The sequence below is a fragment of the Balaenoptera borealis genome (assembly GCF_965194805.1).
Source record: "Balaenoptera borealis genome assembly, chromosome: 4".
In the NCBI taxonomy this organism is placed as follows: Eukaryota; Metazoa; Chordata; class Mammalia; order Artiodactyla; family Balaenopteridae; genus Balaenoptera; species Balaenoptera borealis.
This window is the reverse complement of record NC_138861.1, coordinates 41,899,281-41,917,251: the sequence shown is the minus strand read 5'-3', so window position 1 is coordinate 41,917,251 and position 17,971 is coordinate 41,899,281. Positions and strand designations below refer to the sequence as shown.

Below are 17,971 nucleotides of genomic sequence, written 5' to 3'. Positions count from 1 at the left end.
AAAGCCTGTGCTCCGCAACAAGAGAAGCCGCCGCAATGAGAAGCCCGCGCACCACAACAAAGAGTAGCCCTTGCTCTCCACAACTAGAGAAAGCCCACGTGCAGCAACGAAGACCCAACACAGCCAAAAATAAATAAATTAAATAAATTAATTTAAAAAAATAATAATAGTGCTTTTAAATTTTAAAATGCACTAAATAAGTAAGACTACCAGTGTTCTCCTACAAATAGAGTTGACTTGGAGATTTCAGCAGCGGAACACAGCTCCTCATATGCCCTTGACAGAATAATAGCCCTCGCTCCTCTACTTGGATTGGCACCCTCTTCAACCAAGCATGCATCATTAGGAAGGATGAAAGGAAACGGATGAACTGGTGAACAAGAGACACGTACCTAGCAGAATCCCCAAACATACGGCATATGTTGAAATTTTAAGCACAAAGAGTATGAATTGTGCATTTTTTTTAAGCCAGAAAAAAATTTTGAGATAACCAATTACAAAATAAAGCCCTAAAGCACAGGGTTTCTATTTGGGGTTATGAAAAAGTTTTGGAAATAGTGGTGATGGTTGCACGACATTGTGAATGTAGTTAATGCCATTGAATTATACAACTAAAAATGATGAAGATGGCAAACTTTGTTTTATATATATACATATATATATATTTTTTACCACCAAAAAAGAAAAAATCTATTAACTGTAAAAACTAAATAAATCTCATGTGACAGCCCAGGTGTTTCTCTCCCTTACCACTGCTGGCATTTGAACGCTTCCTAACTCTCTCTGCCCATCAACACTTAATTTCTACTTTGGGACCTGAAAATTAAAACAATTTTATATCTCAACTTCCGTTTAACTTTATGACTTGGAATTTCTATTAATATCCATTCAATCTATATTATCCATTCAATGGATAATATCCATTCAATTTACTTCCTTTAAAGTGTATACACGTTAATTTTTAAAACATCAAACATTTTATCAACATTTTTAACGTGTTCCTTTTTGCCTTTCTGAACTGCATGTTCTGTGGAATATGTTTAATTTCTGCCATACCCTCCCAGCCCAGTTCTAGGACATGCTGTTACGTGTTCTGGTATTTAGGTTACAGAATTTTTGCAAGTCACTGTGGAAGCTGGCAAAGGTACAAGCTATGTCAGCATTCATGAGCAATGAGGGAAATTTATTTCTCAGGGAAAAGTCTAAGCTTTTCCCCTGGCAGAAGGAGAAAAAAGGAACCTTTATAGACTAGGCTAGTATATCCTTATGAATGAGTAGATTTCCACAGAATCTGTAATCTCCATCAACTTCCATTATAAAATTAAAAATACTGTCAGGAAAAACATCACCCCAACACCCCTGAGTTGACAATATCAATGAGGAAGCCCTTGGTTAGCCACTACCCAGGAGGTACACGGCTCAGTGACTGGTGGCCTGGGTCTCCGCACTGGCCATCCCCTCTCCTTGGCTGCGCGTGGACTGCAGAGTGCCTCCACCATCCCCCAACCTCCAAGAAGCCCTCCAGGACTCCTCGCAGGCCTGAGGACCTCTCTGGCAGAAATGCTGGGACCTACTGCGCTCCTTTCCTTTCCCTTGGCTCTGGCCTTGACATCTCATAGCGTGGGGCTGCAGTACCGCATTTGTCCAAAAGGGGGCTCCACCTCAACACAGCATGCTCTCCAGCCCCGAAGCCCCAACTTGAAGGCTCCACATTCTGAAGAACAGATTAACTCTACATTTTACCAGTTCTATAATTTCAAAGTCCACATATTGAGTTTACTTATGAGAGCTATCTATACAGCTAGGCCTCAGGGTAGAAATGTGATTATACTTGTCATGTGTGCTCAGACTGTCTAAACTATCTAAAATTGGGACTGTGCATTATACATTGATAGTGGCACAGCAAATTAGCTCAATCTTTCTGGAAAACAATCTGGCAACATGTAACAGAAGCTATAAAGTCGTTCCTGCCCTTTGACTTGTTAATCTCACTTTGGGAAAAAATGCCAAAGGAAACAACACAAAATAATTTGTTTTAAAATGTTCACGTCAATGACATTTTCAGTAATGAAAAATAAAAATATTATTGACCCAAATGGTCAAGAATAAGAGAATTATAATCATGATGTTACATCACTATACACTAAAGCTATTAAAAATAAACACTTAGTGAATCATATCTTTACATGCCAATATATACAAGAAATAATTTAAGTTAAAAACTAAATATATTGATAAATAGATGTATGATTAGAAGTGAGTCTGAAAAGATACAAATGAGATTTTAAGGTTAATTAGTTCTTCTTTCCTGTAAATTGATCTAATTTCATAGTATAAATAAAAACAAAGTAATTTTGTACTAATGTCTAAGAAAAGGATCAAAACACAGTTAAAAACAAAAATTCTCAGAAATTCTTAAGCAATATAAATTTTTACATATGCATATGTATTTATACTATATGCATGCCTGTAAATATTTATAAAATATCTAAATATATATATGTAATGTAGACCAAAACTATTTACATGATCACAAGCTACATTTATCTCATGAATTAATCTTCACTTACATTATTTATTCGAATGCAGTCCTCTGCAAAAAGACCTACTTTGGTGGCGGGGGTGGGGAGGGCGGTGGCTATGAAAAACCTAAAAAAGATTTCATTCTGAGATTTTTATACAGAATGTAAACTATTCAGCAGCTTTTAAACTGAAGCATCTCTCTCTACCCCCTTTATAGAAGCTCTTCTACTCAGCCTTCCAGGTTCATGGGCAGAGAAACATGAAAAGAGAGCTGTAATAACCCACCAAGATAGAAGGCTTGTTGATCATTTGGAACAGAGCCCTTTACTCATTCCCATCCCTGGCCTGGAGGTTTTCCTGCCTAGAAGATGGGTGTGTTACAACCAGGGCCTGTGAGTCATGGAAAACACAACGCTCAGCAAAGGGCTGATTATGCCTGTGTTGCCACTTGTCCTTAACCTCCCTCCTCAGGTGTCAGGACCCTCCCAGGCCACCTCCCTCTCCCTTCCAGGCAGGCACACCCATGACCTGCTTTTACAAGTGGGCTCTCGGGGCCCACACCCTGGGCCTGGTTCCCATCCTGACAGGGAATGCCTAGGAAACTTCTTGGCTAGAGCACAACTGGCATTGAAAGGCCAAAGATCTTCTGTTACGATGTCCCAAGTTAGCTGCCCAGGTGGTGTCATAGTTCTTCCAGTTTCTGTAGGCTGATTCCTGATGTGACCTCGACTTTTCCTTATTTTTTCCCTTGTGTCCTCTTCTCACATCACTTCCACCGAAGTCCAATATTCCTGGGCCCCTGATTTCTGCTTGCTGGGATCTACTATGGATCCATGATCTCATGCTGCTCACAGGGGCTTCCCCAGGCCTGGCCCACTCCTCTGATCACCCTCTATCTTATACTCTCAACCCTCCCTCCGATTCCCCAGCTCTGGCTGCTTCTCAGCTATGTACTCTCACGCTCAGGGATTCAGTTCAGGGGAAAAAACACAATTATGGTGGCTGCAGAGATACAAGTAGGAAAATACAGTTTGCAAATATTTCCTTTACTAAACAAGTTCCTTCGTTAGGCTAAATAGCATTTAACAAACTGATCAATCCCTGATAAAGCCCACGCTTATTAAGTATGTAAGCCAGCTGAGATCAGATACATCACTGTAAATGGTTTACCAATCATAGCTAGGCATTTGTTGATCTACAAACTTTAACATATATAAGCTGGTGTGTGTATATATGTGTGTGTGTATATATATATATATATATATATGGATCATGAGCCCAGATCACATACTGTGACTCTAAAAAGAAAAAATACACAAAAAATAAAGAAAAAAGAAAAAGAAAAAAATACACAAAAAATCAATAGTGTGAACAATGTTATACAAATTACCATCTGACGAATACAGCTAAATTTTAACCTCACTTCAAAGTCATTTGACCTATAAATATGAGGATCATTGGAGATCAATAAGATAAACAAATAGCATATTTCTTTCATTAAGGAATATCAGCTACTGCTATCCTTAGCTCCAGTGATAGCCCCCATCACTCAGTGATAATGGGCCTGAATTTCAAATATTCACAAATTCTAAATAGGAAGCTCAAATGCTTTCAGAATGAAAGATATACATAAATCACATAATCACACCTCAAGCTAACAAATTATTCTTCGTGATAAACACAAGTGTTTCTCTGACAGAAGATGAGCTTTGACTCCATCTGACTATCATTCTATGCCTTATACACATGCGTGTATCAGTAGATGACTATTTATGCTACTTTGGTTAGAGCCTAGTTACTTCAAGAAAGTCACGTGAGTACAACCCATACTTCCAAATCCTTTGGAATGCTAATTTAAAGTGGCATTGTGGAAAAAACCAAGTTCCTAAGCCACATTTTCCATCACACAGAAGGACAGGATTTAGTGATCAAGCCAAATTCCACTTAATGTACCAAATTACAACAAAAGTACGTTTCCATCCAGTCCCTGTTTATTACTTAGCAGCTGTGTCTTTCGATTTAGGGTTATTTCTTACACACCTATTCCCATGGGAAACCTTAATGGAGTCATTTCTTCTCATATTAAGATAACGGCCTAATAATATATGTGTACTTGCAGAACTTGGTTAATGTCAGCTCCAATCCTCAACTACAGAGATGTGTCTACATCTGGAATTAAAACTGATAAAGCAGAAACTATATCTACATGCCATACTTCCTTGGGACCAAAGTAGTCTAGTAATTACTCTAACACAGAAACATGGTAGGAGCATCAGTCAATAAAATAACATAGTAACCTAACCCTTAAGTTAGGTATATATAAATTTTTTTTTAATTTCAGTATCAGGGGAGGGACTGAAGAGTAATGATATATGTAATAATATTCCAGAGAACCCTGTAATTCCAACCACAGCGAAAACAGACTTACCACCGAGCATACAGTGGGAGAGCTTCTGACTTTTCAACATGTTCAGCCACTTTAGAGTCTAATAGAGGCACAACTCCATGCCCTGGCCCTCTGAAGAAGCATAGCTTTTGTTCTGCTTTACTTTCTACGGTGAAGTTTAGTAATGAATGTTAACAAACATCACTTTACTAAGATACTGAGAAGGTTAATCAGAGTTCCCTAATATTTTCTAACTTTTCATCTCTCAAAGACTTCATGTAATTTCTCTCTGTCATTTAGCCTATGACAAGGCACAGACCAAAAGAGTGAAGATGAAGAAAGTGAGGGAATGAGTGTCACAGGGAACAGACTGGAGTGCAGATCTCAGAGCCATGTATAAGTGCTCTTTGCTTCTTTAACGGAGTCAGGCTACTTGGAGCTCTATACAGGTTACCATACATAGGACATATTGTCTATTTTTCATTATTGTAGGAGGACATTTGACTTACTTAATCCAGATGATTCAGTTTTTTCTCATCCCCATCCCCTTCCAAGAAGAAAAAGGCTACTAAATCCACTAGCTTTTCTTTATCCATCACCATTACTCTATCTGAACTCTGAAATGTTCTTAGCTTAAAAAATTGTATAATAGCTTATATTTAGAGGCTGAGGGTGGTAAGGAGAAGCTTTGCGCCATTAACAAGCACACAGAAATGTGCATTTCCAATTGATTTTTTTTCACCTCTGTTCTCCTGGCTTTAAGAGCAGACACCATTTAGTACATAACTAATACTGATTCAGTATGTGAAAGGAGAAGATAGAGAATGAATAGGAGCAAGGGCCATGAAGCTTCACAAAGTAAAAATGTGCCATTAAGGATACCTAGTGTGGGACTTCCCTGGTGGCGCCGTGGTTAAGAATCCACCTGCCAATTCAGGGGACACAGGTTTGGTCCCTGGTCCAGGAGGATCCCACATGCCGCGGAGCAACTAAGCCCGTTCGCCACAACTGAGCCTGCGCTCTAGAGCCCGTGTGCCACAACTACGGAGCCTGTGTGCTGCAGCTACCGAAGCCCGCACGCCTAGAGCCCATGCTCTGCAACAAGGGAAGCCACCACAATGTGAAGCATGCGCACCGCAACGAAGAGTAGCCCCCGCTCGCCGCAACGCAGCAGTGAAAGCCCGTGCACAGCGACAAAGACCAAACACAGCGAAAACAAACAAAAAGCAACAACAACAAAAGAATACCTAGTGTGTGTGTGGTGGCGGGTTAGTTCACATGGCAATATACTTGGGCAGTTCGTTATCTGATGGACCAATGCTTCTTACTTCTTGCTCTCTCTTCCATTCAGAAGAAGCAAAGAAGCAAAGGCAAGAGATAAAAACAACAGTCTACTAGACTACAAACCGTTCTTATAGACTACTATAAAAATTAAACATTCTCTCTCTCTCCCCCACCCCCTCCCCTCAAGATCACTGATCATTAAATGCAAGTCTAAGGTTCTTACTGGTAGCAATTTATAGCAAATGTTTTAATATTAGTATATGTTTTCCAAGTCTCCTAGCTCTTCTAAAGTTGCATTAACCAGGCAGAGGGATGTTCCAGACAGAAAGAAGAGGAAGTGCCTAAGGCAGAGAGGCATGAAACAGCACGAGGTGCGCTGCCAGGAGAGGGGTGGCTAGGAACGCCAAGTAATTTTGCATTTCTGGAGACTAAATGAGAGACACGGAGTGAAAGAGGTCACGACATAAAGAGCCAGATGCCACTAAAATGTCCAACTACAGGAATGCCCCAGAAGAATCTGGGTTTTAGGTTCGTTGCTCTGTCTACTATGGCACAAGATGGCACCTCAGAAGACAAGAGGATGTACAGGCCAGAGGCTACTTCCTAGAGCCTGGATTCTCCAATGTTAACTATTCCTGGATGTCCACTATAGAACTATTCTGAGGATAACGTGAGAGCACTGGACCCAGGGACCGGTCTGGAAACTCAAGTGCACCACTGGGCCACTCAAGGTCTCTCCCCTGGCAAACCCCCCTGAATCTCGGACTGCCTCAGATGATGCCTCGGGTGATGGATGGCTGTATAACCAGCTGTCCCTGACAGACTGCAAAGTGTAGGTGGGTAAGTGGATACCCTTGACCGCCACTCAAGGTCTGAAGTAGAAGCTCCTAGTAAACAGTAGAAGAGAACCTGCCAAATACATGTTAATTATGCTGAATTTGTACTGAAGTATCCTAACAAACAGAAGCACTTAGACACCCCTGACTTTTGTTGCCTTCATTTTCCCTAACTTAACATCTGAAAAAGCATGGTACTTGCCAGCTAATGGAACGCTTTGGTAAATAGAATGTTGTCACCCAGTTCTGTCTACACATTTCCTACCAGCCTTACAGTTTCCTTGGGTTGCTCAGGGGAACCCGGGGGCTACGTCACACTAGTCACAGAAGTTTATGTCAGATTGTAGCTCATTTCCCAATCCTCTGCAACTGCTCTTCATCCGCCCCCAGCCAGAACAACTCACAGCAAAGCGCTAATGCATGAAACTCCAAAAACAATAAGTAGCACTTATTTCTATCAGCTGAAAATCTCATTCCTTACCTCAAACGTAGCCCCACAGCTCTGCCTTGCCCTGACTTCCTCACCTTTTTTATTTCTAACCATCCAAAAAAGGCAAAGCTGAGCATTTGTTCCTAATACCCCTTCTCTAAAATGTTCTTTTCCTTTCTGTCATCAAAACCTTCTTTTCCCACAGTCAAGCTAACAAAATCTCACTTCCTGGATTTCACAGGCCATTTCCATCTGTAATAGCCCCTTCCCTTGACTTAATTCCTGTGATATTATTCATTTTATAATAATGTATCTCACGTTGTCATCCAAACTAGCTTATACATTCTTTAAAAGCCCAAAGGAAGGCTTATACATTTCTATGCCCCACGTGTGATGCCCACAGTGAGGTAGCTGAAGTTTGGGCTCAGTAAATCTCCATGTAACAATACAGTCGGTCCTCCGTATCCGCGGGTTCTGCACCTGCAGATTCAACCAATCACGGATCGAAAATATTTGGAAAAAAATTTCAAAAAGTTCCAAAGAGCACAACTTGAATTTGCTGCACACTGGCAACTATTTACATAGCACTTACATTGCATTTACACTATTCACATAGTATTTACACTGTATTAGATATTATAAGTAATCTAGAGATGATTTGGAGGATGTGCAGATGTGCGTAGGTTATATGGAAATATCATTTTATATAAGGGACTTGAGCATCTACAGATTTTGGTACCTGCTGGTGTCCTGGAACCCATCCCTCACAGATACCAAGGGACGACTGTAATCACATTGACATCGATATGAATTTCTTCAACCAGTATTTTTATTCATAAAGGTAACAGTAAGGTCCTCAAGAGCCTTTGGAACTAGAAAGAGACTGAGGGCATTTTCCAGATTTATTTAAAAGGAAAAATTAAGACTAAAGGGGTAAGAACCTTGGCCAAAGTTAAAGAAACGATAATGAGTGTACCCACTTTACGAAAGGAAGTGTTTAATAAACTAAACCCCAATCCCTCTGACAAAGTTATCCTTACCCTCAAGTCAATATTTTTCTGCATTAAACAGAGGGTGGTATGCGTCAGCACTAAAGTACAATGCCAAAGGTAATTACTCTTATTATCTGGAAAATTCCTGAATTACTTTCTTCCCATTGCTAAAGCAGATGTGCCCTTAACATCCAGAGCAAACCCATTAAGACTATAACAGTAAAAAGTCAGAGAAGGGGAAATGCATAAAAAAATCTTGGAAGCTTTACACTGGATAGTGACAAGAAGCCACAAAGTGTAAATGACCCAGAAGCAGAATTGATTTTGTTTTTGATCTAAACTGTGTCCCGTTATAATTGCTGTGATTTACAGGCTCAGTGCTTTAACCCATGGGCTGTTTCCCGCCACAGGAAGGAACTGGGTAGTCATTAAAAAACTGTCACATAAATAGCCACTTACCAGCTCACCTGGGGAGTGTAATGTTGTACAAGTAGTAAAGAATGCCAATTTCATTTATTTTACTACTTGTAAACTCCCTGAGGAAAGGGGCGAGCTGGTAAGTTTCCTGACCATTCAACCCTTAATTATCCATACAAGCAGATCAGAGAAGAGTTACAGAGAAGTCAAAATGAATAATCAAAAAACTTTTATAATCAGCTTTGTAATGAATTCAGATGCTTCCAGGCACCTTCTTTCCTTAAATGAATAGGGACCACCAGCCTGAAAAGTGCTAGAGCACAGAGGTCAAATACGCTGGTCTTGGAGTCATAGGACCAAGGTATCGGTACTTGATTGGAAACTCACTAGTCGTATAATCTCAAGCAAGCTATTTAACCTCTATAATTTTCCATTCCCTCATCTGTAAAATAAGGAAGCTAAAACCAACTGCCTTACTGGTTTGCGGAGAAGATTAAATGTAAGGGATTTGATGTATTCGGCACAGCACTTCACAAATATTTAATAAATATTATTTTAGTATTGGTAGCGTTTAAGGACTGAATGGAAATCAGCAGGGAGGAGGGAAAGAAAGAAGATGTACTCATGGTCAAGTGTACTGCAAAGTGAAGGACAAGTCACTTGAAGGCCAACTGCTACTCTTATAAAAATATCTGAGGAACATGCATGTCCCCTAATTGCTTTCGTGAAAACCAAGGTTTTTAACCAGCTACCTATTCTAGGAATGCAAGTAGAGAAATTTGCTTTTCTTCCTACTTGAAAGGGTTTCCTCCCTATGTTTTCTGGAAGCCCACCTGTCACACAGGTTGGGAACCCTGGTTCAGTGCAATAGAGGCTTCTAGGGCTACCTAACCAGCAGAGAAGGTGGAACTCATACATTACCTGCGCCCAGTGGTTTTTAAATACAATCATGCATGTTTCTGGGTCAACTCCCTGCAAGCTCACAGCCTGCCGGAGTTTGCCTTCTGTCGCAACCGATGACATCATAAGCCTTCATAAACCAAATGCTTCTAAGTCATATTTAATTTTCATGAAAATTTGGTAAGCAGTCACTAACTTTCAAGTATCACAGTAGAAATGTAACTTCTTCACATTTCATTGTCACCTTCGAAACCTGTAATGACAATAACAAAAAATGCATCCCATTACATTCATATATTAAATAGGACACTGGCTTAAGTTAAAATCAAAACACAGACATTCTCAAAGTCCAACACTGAGCAAAATATCAACAAAATAGACATTTATACTCAACCTAAAGCCTTTCTTCTGTTTTCTCTCACTTTGCTACTAAATATATAAAATAATGATGCTACCAAAGCTACATGAATAAATTAAACAATTATTGGATTTATTCTCTCCACTATCACCAACCACAACCCCTCAGATTATTATTCTAAATCACTCAAATCTACTTTCCAGAAGCAATAAACTATGATAGCAATGTTAGTGGTGTTTAGAAACACCCAGAAACAGGAAGATCATTAGTTAATAGTGACTGAAATAAATGGCTTGATGTAACTTAGGGGAGTATAACACAGCACGCAGACTCCTGGGTCCAATAATACCAATTTTTTTAATCAATGACTGTCATAATGGAATTGAAAGCATTCTCAGTCATTTCGTGGCTACAACCTAAGTTAAGGTTCCCAGCTTTCCTGAAAAATAAGAGAATTCCAAGTAACCTTGACAAATCAGATAGAAATGATCCATCAAAAACAAGAGAGTGCTTACTTGGCGTGAGGACAAGGCAGCAGCGCACTTATCAATGAAAAATGAGTTATGTGGACAAAATATGAAGAAAGCCTGACTCCAACAGGGCCAGTGGGGAGAAAAAGAGATACTGGGGTCACAGAGTATATAGGCAATGTGATCCAGTTGTGTGGTGCTAACTCTCTGACAAAAGCACTAAGATACTGGTATTATTATCTTAGATTCATCAGCCCAAAAAAGGACTGGGGACAGTTCAAAACGTTATTTGTTTAGTGTACAGACTAGAGAGAGAGTTCAGAGAAAAGTAATTACATTATAATTACCAGAGCACTGGAAAACAAAGTCCATGATAAAATTTCCAGACTCGTAGTACCAAAAGATTTAGGAAAAAAAAAAAAAAGAGGCTATTTTCAACTGAGTAACATGAAGGGTATTACAAGGAGAACACTGATCAACTATTCCTCCTATAAACAATAAAATGTGAGAGGGGGGACTTCAAGTGATGATTCAGGTTAGACTTATTGATCAAGTTCTTTGTGGGAAGAGAAATTAAACATTGGAAAATAGTTAAAGGAATATTCAAAACAAGTACTTCTGTTGGGGGTGTAGAAGACTAGCCAATCAACATTAAAAGATCTTTATAATAAGTTTTAGTACATAAGAAAAGAAAACTTGTAAGAATTAATAATTCTGGGGAAAGAAACATTTCTTAAGGAGAATGATGGGGGATTAAGGTGTGTGGAAAGAGGGAAGCCTGTTAGAAGGAGGACTGCGTAGATATTGTAAGTGAAACAGTTTACTTGTATCTTTCACGACTATGTTTTATTATGTAAATTGGTGAATTCCCCAACATATAATTCTTAATAATGCAAATGTGTTGTTTTCTTTTTTTTTTATAAATTTATTTATTTATTTTTGGCTGTGTTGGGTCTTCGTTGCTGCACATGGGCTTTCTCTAGTTGCAGCGAGCAGGGGCTGCTCTTCTTTGCGGTGCACAGGCTTCTCATTGCAGTGGCTCCTCTTGTTGCAGAGCACGGGCTCTAGAGCACAGGCTCAGTAGTTGTGGCACGTGGGCTCAGTAGTTGTGGCGTGCGGGCTCAGTAGTTGTGGCTCACGGGCTCTAGAGTGCAGGCTCAGTAGTTGTGGCGCACGGGCTTCATTGCTCCATGGCATGTGGGATTTTCCCAGACCAGGGCTCAAACCCGTGTGCCCTGCATTAGCAGGTGGATTCTTAACCACTGTGCCACCAGGGAAGCCCAAATGTGTTGTTTTCAATAAGACACTGCCCGTTACCAACATGGCCCTTTGCCACTGAGATGCATGTTACACTGCGCCCAACTGGTGTTTTAAAAATCACGAGTGGCTACCCATGCACGCAGAGTATGTGTTCCCAGTCACACACACACACACACACACACACACACACACACTCCCTGTGATCCTCCCACCACTCTCTTGACCTCACTTTGGTTCGCAGGCTAGCCCTTCTAGACAGCATCTCATTGTGCAACCCTGTTTTAAGTGATAAGAGATAAAACAAGTTCTGATTCAACTTCCTTGTTGTCCTAAACACTACATTTCTTTGAAAATGTCAAGGTCTCTTATTCAGATGGTGTAATGATAACAACGAAGAAAATCAGAGTGTTTGGGTTTATCCCAGAGGTTGAAAAAGTTGAAGACTCTCTGAGATGCCTTCCAGCTCTGGGATTCTCAGATTCTTCTTTGAAGGTATGAAGGGAACGTAAATCATGCCAATTGCCTCTAAATCAAAAATAGAAAGATGCTCTCTAAGATCCTTCACATTAGTTCTTTGTTTCTGTGCAAGGGCTTTCTCTAGTTGCGGCAAGTGGGGGCCACTCTTCATCGCGGTGTGCGGGCCTCTCACTATCGTGGCCTCTCTTGTTGCGGACGCACAGGCTCAGTAGTTGTGGCTCACGGGCCTAGTTGCTCCGCGGCATGTGGGATCCTCCCAGACCAGGGCTCGAACCCGCGTCCCCTGCATTGGCAGGCAGACTCTCAACCACTGCGCCACCAGGGAAGCCCCCACATTAGTTCTTAAAGGGACTTCACATGCAGTCTTTTCAGATAGTGCGACCACAGTACAGACAGGATAAATATCTTAGCCGAGGCCAAAAACTTACAAGTCAGTTTTGATGGAGACAGAAATGTCTCTTGACTCCTAGTCCAGTGTTCTCTCTAGAAACTGTATTCTCCTTGCTCCTGGCTATAATCCCTAGCCCTAGTCCCTTAAGGAATCTGTATCTTCTCTGAGAAAAGTACATCTCACTTGGTTGATGCTTATCCAATCATACTCTTGAGGCAGATGCCTGAAAAATCTAAATATGCCATGAATACAGAAACCACAACATCGAGAGAACCTGGGAGAGAAAGCAGAGGGGGAGGCAAGTCCAGCAAGCCACGTTTGGGAAGCGAAAAGCTATTGCAGGAGACCCTGTCAAAGAAAACACCACCTAAGCACCCAGAGGCCACTCTCTCTCTCATTCCCAGGTTAAAGTGGTAAAGCACTGGCATGTCCACAGGGCAGTGTGAAAATGAAAGAGATGGGGCTTCCCTGGTGGCGCAGTGGTTGAGAATCTGCCTGCCAATGCAGGGGACACGGGTTCGAGCCCTGGTCTGGGAGGATCCCACATGCCGCGGAGCGACTAGGCCCATGAGCCACAACTACTGAGCCTGCGCGTCTGGAGCCTGTGCTCCGCAACAAGAGAGGCCGCGATAGTGAGAGGCCCGTGCATCGCGATGAAGAGTGGCCCCCGCTCGCCGCAACTAGAGAAAGCCCTCGCACAGAAACGAAGACCCAACACAGCCAAAATTAAATAAATAAAAATAAATAAATTTATAAAAAAAAAAAAAAAAATGAAAGAGATGGCTCCATGTTCATGAGCGATGTTTAAGGACCCATTTCCTCAATCACCAAGGTTTTCAACATATTTCTGCATTTTCCTGTTATCAGCCTTTCCTTTTTCCCATTCCAAGCTTTTTACTTAACTCTCAGACAACAGCTAAAAACCCCAAATGAAGAAGACAGAAGGACAATACTAAGCAAAAGGCTGTGAGCAGGTAGGAGAGGCTGCAGGTGCTAGATCGTGTGCTTATGGCATGTGGTATCGCTAGATGTCACTGCTTCTTGCCCTCTGCTCTCTTCAGCCTAAGGCGTCTGAAGTTGGGAATGGTTAGGGTAAAGCTTGCTGCTCTTGGCACACATGCAGCCTGTTCTCCCCATAAATACACACATGCACATCAACTCTAATTTCATGCCTGAGAGAAAGCTCTAGAAATTGTTTAGCCCCTAACAAGTGATTTTTTTCCTTTCTTCAAACAAACCACCACCAACAAAAAATACCCAAAGGACTCTTTTTCCCACAGTGGTTGCATGTGGTACTGTGGTACGGTTGTTGAGGTTTTTGGTCTTGGGGGAAAGAGATGAGCTATCAAAATACATGTATGTATTATGTATGTATGTATGAACGTAGGCTGAGATATTAGCACAGTTTCTATACTTCAAAGACAGAACCAACTATATTATTTCCAAAGACATTACTGAGTCATCACATTTATATATCTCATTAATATTATATATAAAAATATTTGGGGCTTCCCTGGTGGCGCAGCGGTTGAGAATCTGCCTGCCAATGCAGGGGACACGGGTTCGAGCCCTGGTCCGGGAAGATCCCACATGCCACGGAGCAACTGGGCCCGTGAGCCACAATTACTGAGCCTGTGCGTCTGGAGCCTGTGCTCTGCAACAAGAGAGGCCGCGATAGTGACAGGCAGGCCCGCGCACCGCGATGAAGAATGGCCCCCGCTTGCCGCAACGGGAGGAAGCCCTCGCACAGAAACGAAGACCCAACACAGCCATAAGTAAATAAATAAATAAATAAAAATTTAAAAAAAAAAATTTTCCATCAATAAGGAGAGAAAAATTCTATTAAATGTTGTTAAAGACAGCGATAACTGACATAAGAATTACCTGTATTTTTATTTGCCCTTTTTTGAAAGTATATGGTATCTTTTATTTGACTATGAAAAAAGCACAAGCATATGCTTCCATATCACGGAATTATAAAATGTACCACATAATCATAAAAGCCTAGATTCTAGTCATCTAGATCATACCTTTTTCCAATGTAAAAATTCCTTCTACCTCCCTCCCAGACAGACATCTTATCTAATTTCAGACCCTCTCAAAAACTACATTACTTAGGAGAGCTGTAAATGGGTCAAAATCACATTTTTTCCTGAACTACCAATAACTATATTTTAATATAGCTCTCTTTCACTATCAGGCTGAACTTCTAATGTATACGTTTTGGCATTTAATTATATAGTATTTCATACCATCCTTCAATTCTTCTACATATTTAAATATAATATCCTCTAATAATGGACTATAAAAAAATCCTGAAGGGAAAGAAGTGGATGGCCACCTTAAGGGAGACACAGCCAAGGGAACATTTTTATTAAGGGAAAAGTGATCATATTTGTAGGTCTAATGAGAAGGAATCAATGAACATGGAGAATTTGAAGATACCAAAAAAATAAAAGGGGATTTTGATGGAGCAAGAGGAGGAGAAAGGCGAGGTCAAGAGCACAGTTAGGAGAGACCTAGAGAAAAAAGAGAAGCAAGGCCGAGTCTTTTCCTAGTGAGTCACCAAATCTTGAACTTGATGGAAAGGCTCTCTTCCTACCTTTCCTTCTCCTTCCCTCCTGATATACCTCTGGTTGGTTTCTGGAGACAGTCAGAGAGGATAGGTGGATTTAAAGTGGGGAACAAAGCATCAGGGTTAAGAGTTTTTAGCTCAGTTCTCCAAGCATGGAAGTCAGAAAACTTAGGTCCCTACTGAGGGACTTAAGCTTTGACTGGGAGACAGGGCCCAGGACTCTAGCTCCAGCTGTAACCAGCGGGAGACTCGTGGTTTGGAACCTCGCTTCGGGAGAGTAGTTAGGACTAAATGATTATTTCTTAGGTCTCTCCCAGCTCAAAAGTCATCATTTTACATACTCTTTTGCAACTGTTATACTAATTGGGGAGGGGTAATCAGACAATCATTAAAGGAGGATAATGGCCATGGTACAAAAATCTTTGAAAGAATTCTAGTTGTAAACAGGATTCTACCTGTATTCTTTCATGATTAATGCATATTTCACTTAAGGAACCTAAAGCACAGAAATCAACCATCTCAAGTATAATTTGTGTTTGGTTTGTTTTTTTCCTGAGCAACTGCCAGTAGAAAAACTCATTGTTTTAGAATGCACTTCAGAAGGCTCTGAATTGGCTGCTATTAAATACATAAAGAGTCTATTACTGTAAATGTGCTTATCAAGTAAAATTCCATCTAAGGGTGAAGACTCTTCAAATACTGGGAAAACCTGAAGAGATGGGAACCGTGTGCCCTCAACTATAACTAATAGCAGTGGGGGGAATTCATTTTGGGTCAGACTACCTCAGACAACCTCTACTTACAGCCTAATAAAATCCTATTAAGACTAAATCCTCCCTGTTCTCTAATCCTCTGGCCCAGTTTCCTTTTCTCTCTTGCTGTCGTATCACATGGCAATGCTGGGCTGTTGGAAATAAAGCCAGCATCTAATAGCCCCGACTCTCCTGGACCCTGTCCTAAGATTCCCTCAACTTGTTGGCTCATTCATTGTTCACTATCCATCATTTCAGTAAAGTACACCTTGTTTTGTTCCCTCAAGTTGTAGGTCACCAGTTAACACAGAGGGTGTACGCAAAGAAAATTCTTGCAACATGTGCATTCCAAATGGTTTCAGGCTTTGATAAATGCATGCCTCAAAATAGTAACCAGATTGCAGAAAACTGTTATTAATGCCATGAAATAATTCCACCATGTTTTACATCTTAATTTCACTAAAACAAGCTGCCAGCCAACTAGGTCATACCCGAGTGCCATGCAAGTGACTGGTAAACAGAATAAATGGAGAAGAAAAATTAAAATTAATATTCAAAACATAACTAAAATTTGTTATGGGACTTAATTTTTAAGGCTGCTTAAGAAATTAAACCCCTAGTGGCAAGGATTTGGAATGTAAAAATTATAGCTTTTGAAAATTGTAGCAAGTGAATGGTGACTGAAAAGGAAAGTCTCTTATACACATGGAGTAATTTGTCAAAACGTGAAAACTGGACCACTCTTGGGTAAAGTCTCCCCAACAACCCAATCAGTCACTATCATCTTGGTAGTATGCACCGTCCTGCCACATCACTGTCTTGCTGAAAGCTATTAAGGGACAACTCAGTTACAATATCTGCCATAAAACCCTAAAATTTAGCTAAGGTAAATTCAGAGATAAATTTATCTGACAAATTCTGTGGGATAGTATTTTAAAGCAGAGATTTGAGGTAGATGCTTGGAATCTCTCTCTAAGAAGAACTCTCTCATACTAATGAAGCTCTTCTCAATAAATGTTCCTGGATAAAAAATATGTAAGTTTTTGACCAACATGTCTTGGTCACTATCCCTAGAAAAGGAGGTGCCTTTGGAAAGTTATGCTGTTTAGTCTAATACTTGTCTTTGCAGCTCTATCAATCAGAATTAGCTCCCTACCAGCGGCCTTTCAAATGCCTTTATGTGAAAAATTTCAAATATGCAACCTGCACTGTAATTAAGATGATGTGATCATTATCTTTTGGAATAGCAACGTGAAAAAATCTCCTTTTCGAAAATGTCCTTCATCCATGCATGGTTTAAGACATACTAAGTGCAATGAGTGTAGTAACAATAAAATTCCATATATGTCCACCAATCTCACAAACTGTGGGCATATTCTTCTGGAGAGAGGTGGCTATAGTTTTCAGCCAATTCTAAAAAGGGTCCATGAATTTCTCCCCTTCAAAAATGTTTAAAAGCCACTTTAAAGATGCATTCATTGTAAAACCATGAAGAGTCCCAAAACAGAGACTAACAGCCAGTTCAAATTCTAAAGGTGTTACTGAAGAGACAGCCATAGAGCTTTTGTGACTTCGGTGATACAAAAAGTTCCATTTCAGCAGCTTGGGGGTTGTTCCAGCCTGTGAGTAACCATGATCTTGAGTAACAGTCAGGGAAGGCCTCAGTGCCTTACAAATTTCATGGCTGGTTAGATACTTCAACTCAAAACACTGCAAGGTGTGGCATCAGAGATACAAAGTGATTAGAATTTATTATAATGTCAGCAACAGGCTCAAAGAACATGGTCCTATGCCAATTAGGACAAAGCACCTTTCTTCACCAGTCTATGAAATGGGCCACAAGGAGTTTGGGGGCCTTTTGTGCACTACAGACATGACAGAAATGGAGTAAATCACTGGTACTTGAAATAGCCAATACAG

The 17,971-nt window shown here is 40.5% G+C and overlaps 1 protein-coding gene across 8 annotated transcripts in view; it reads right to left on the bottom strand.

Moving 5' to 3' along the window:
- Window positions 1-17,971, bottom strand: part of FHIP1A (FHF complex subunit HOOK interacting protein 1A) — a 266,738-nt gene that overhangs the window by 92,096 nt on the left and 156,671 nt on the right. For 5 of the 8 annotated variants that reach the window (XM_082388962.1, XM_082388961.1, XM_082388959.1 and 2 more), the window contains one exon: window positions 9,790-10,021. In XM_082388962.1, coding sequence (XP_082245088.1) covers window positions 9,790-9,894 — 105 coding nt within the window. In that variant the 5' untranslated portion in view covers window positions 9,895-10,021. Of the gene's footprint in view, window positions 1-2,570; window positions 6,126-6,156; window positions 6,250-9,789; window positions 10,022-17,971 lie in introns of those variants that run through there. The other 3 variants (XM_082388964.1, XM_082388966.1, XM_082388965.1) reach the window with 3 other exon arrangements.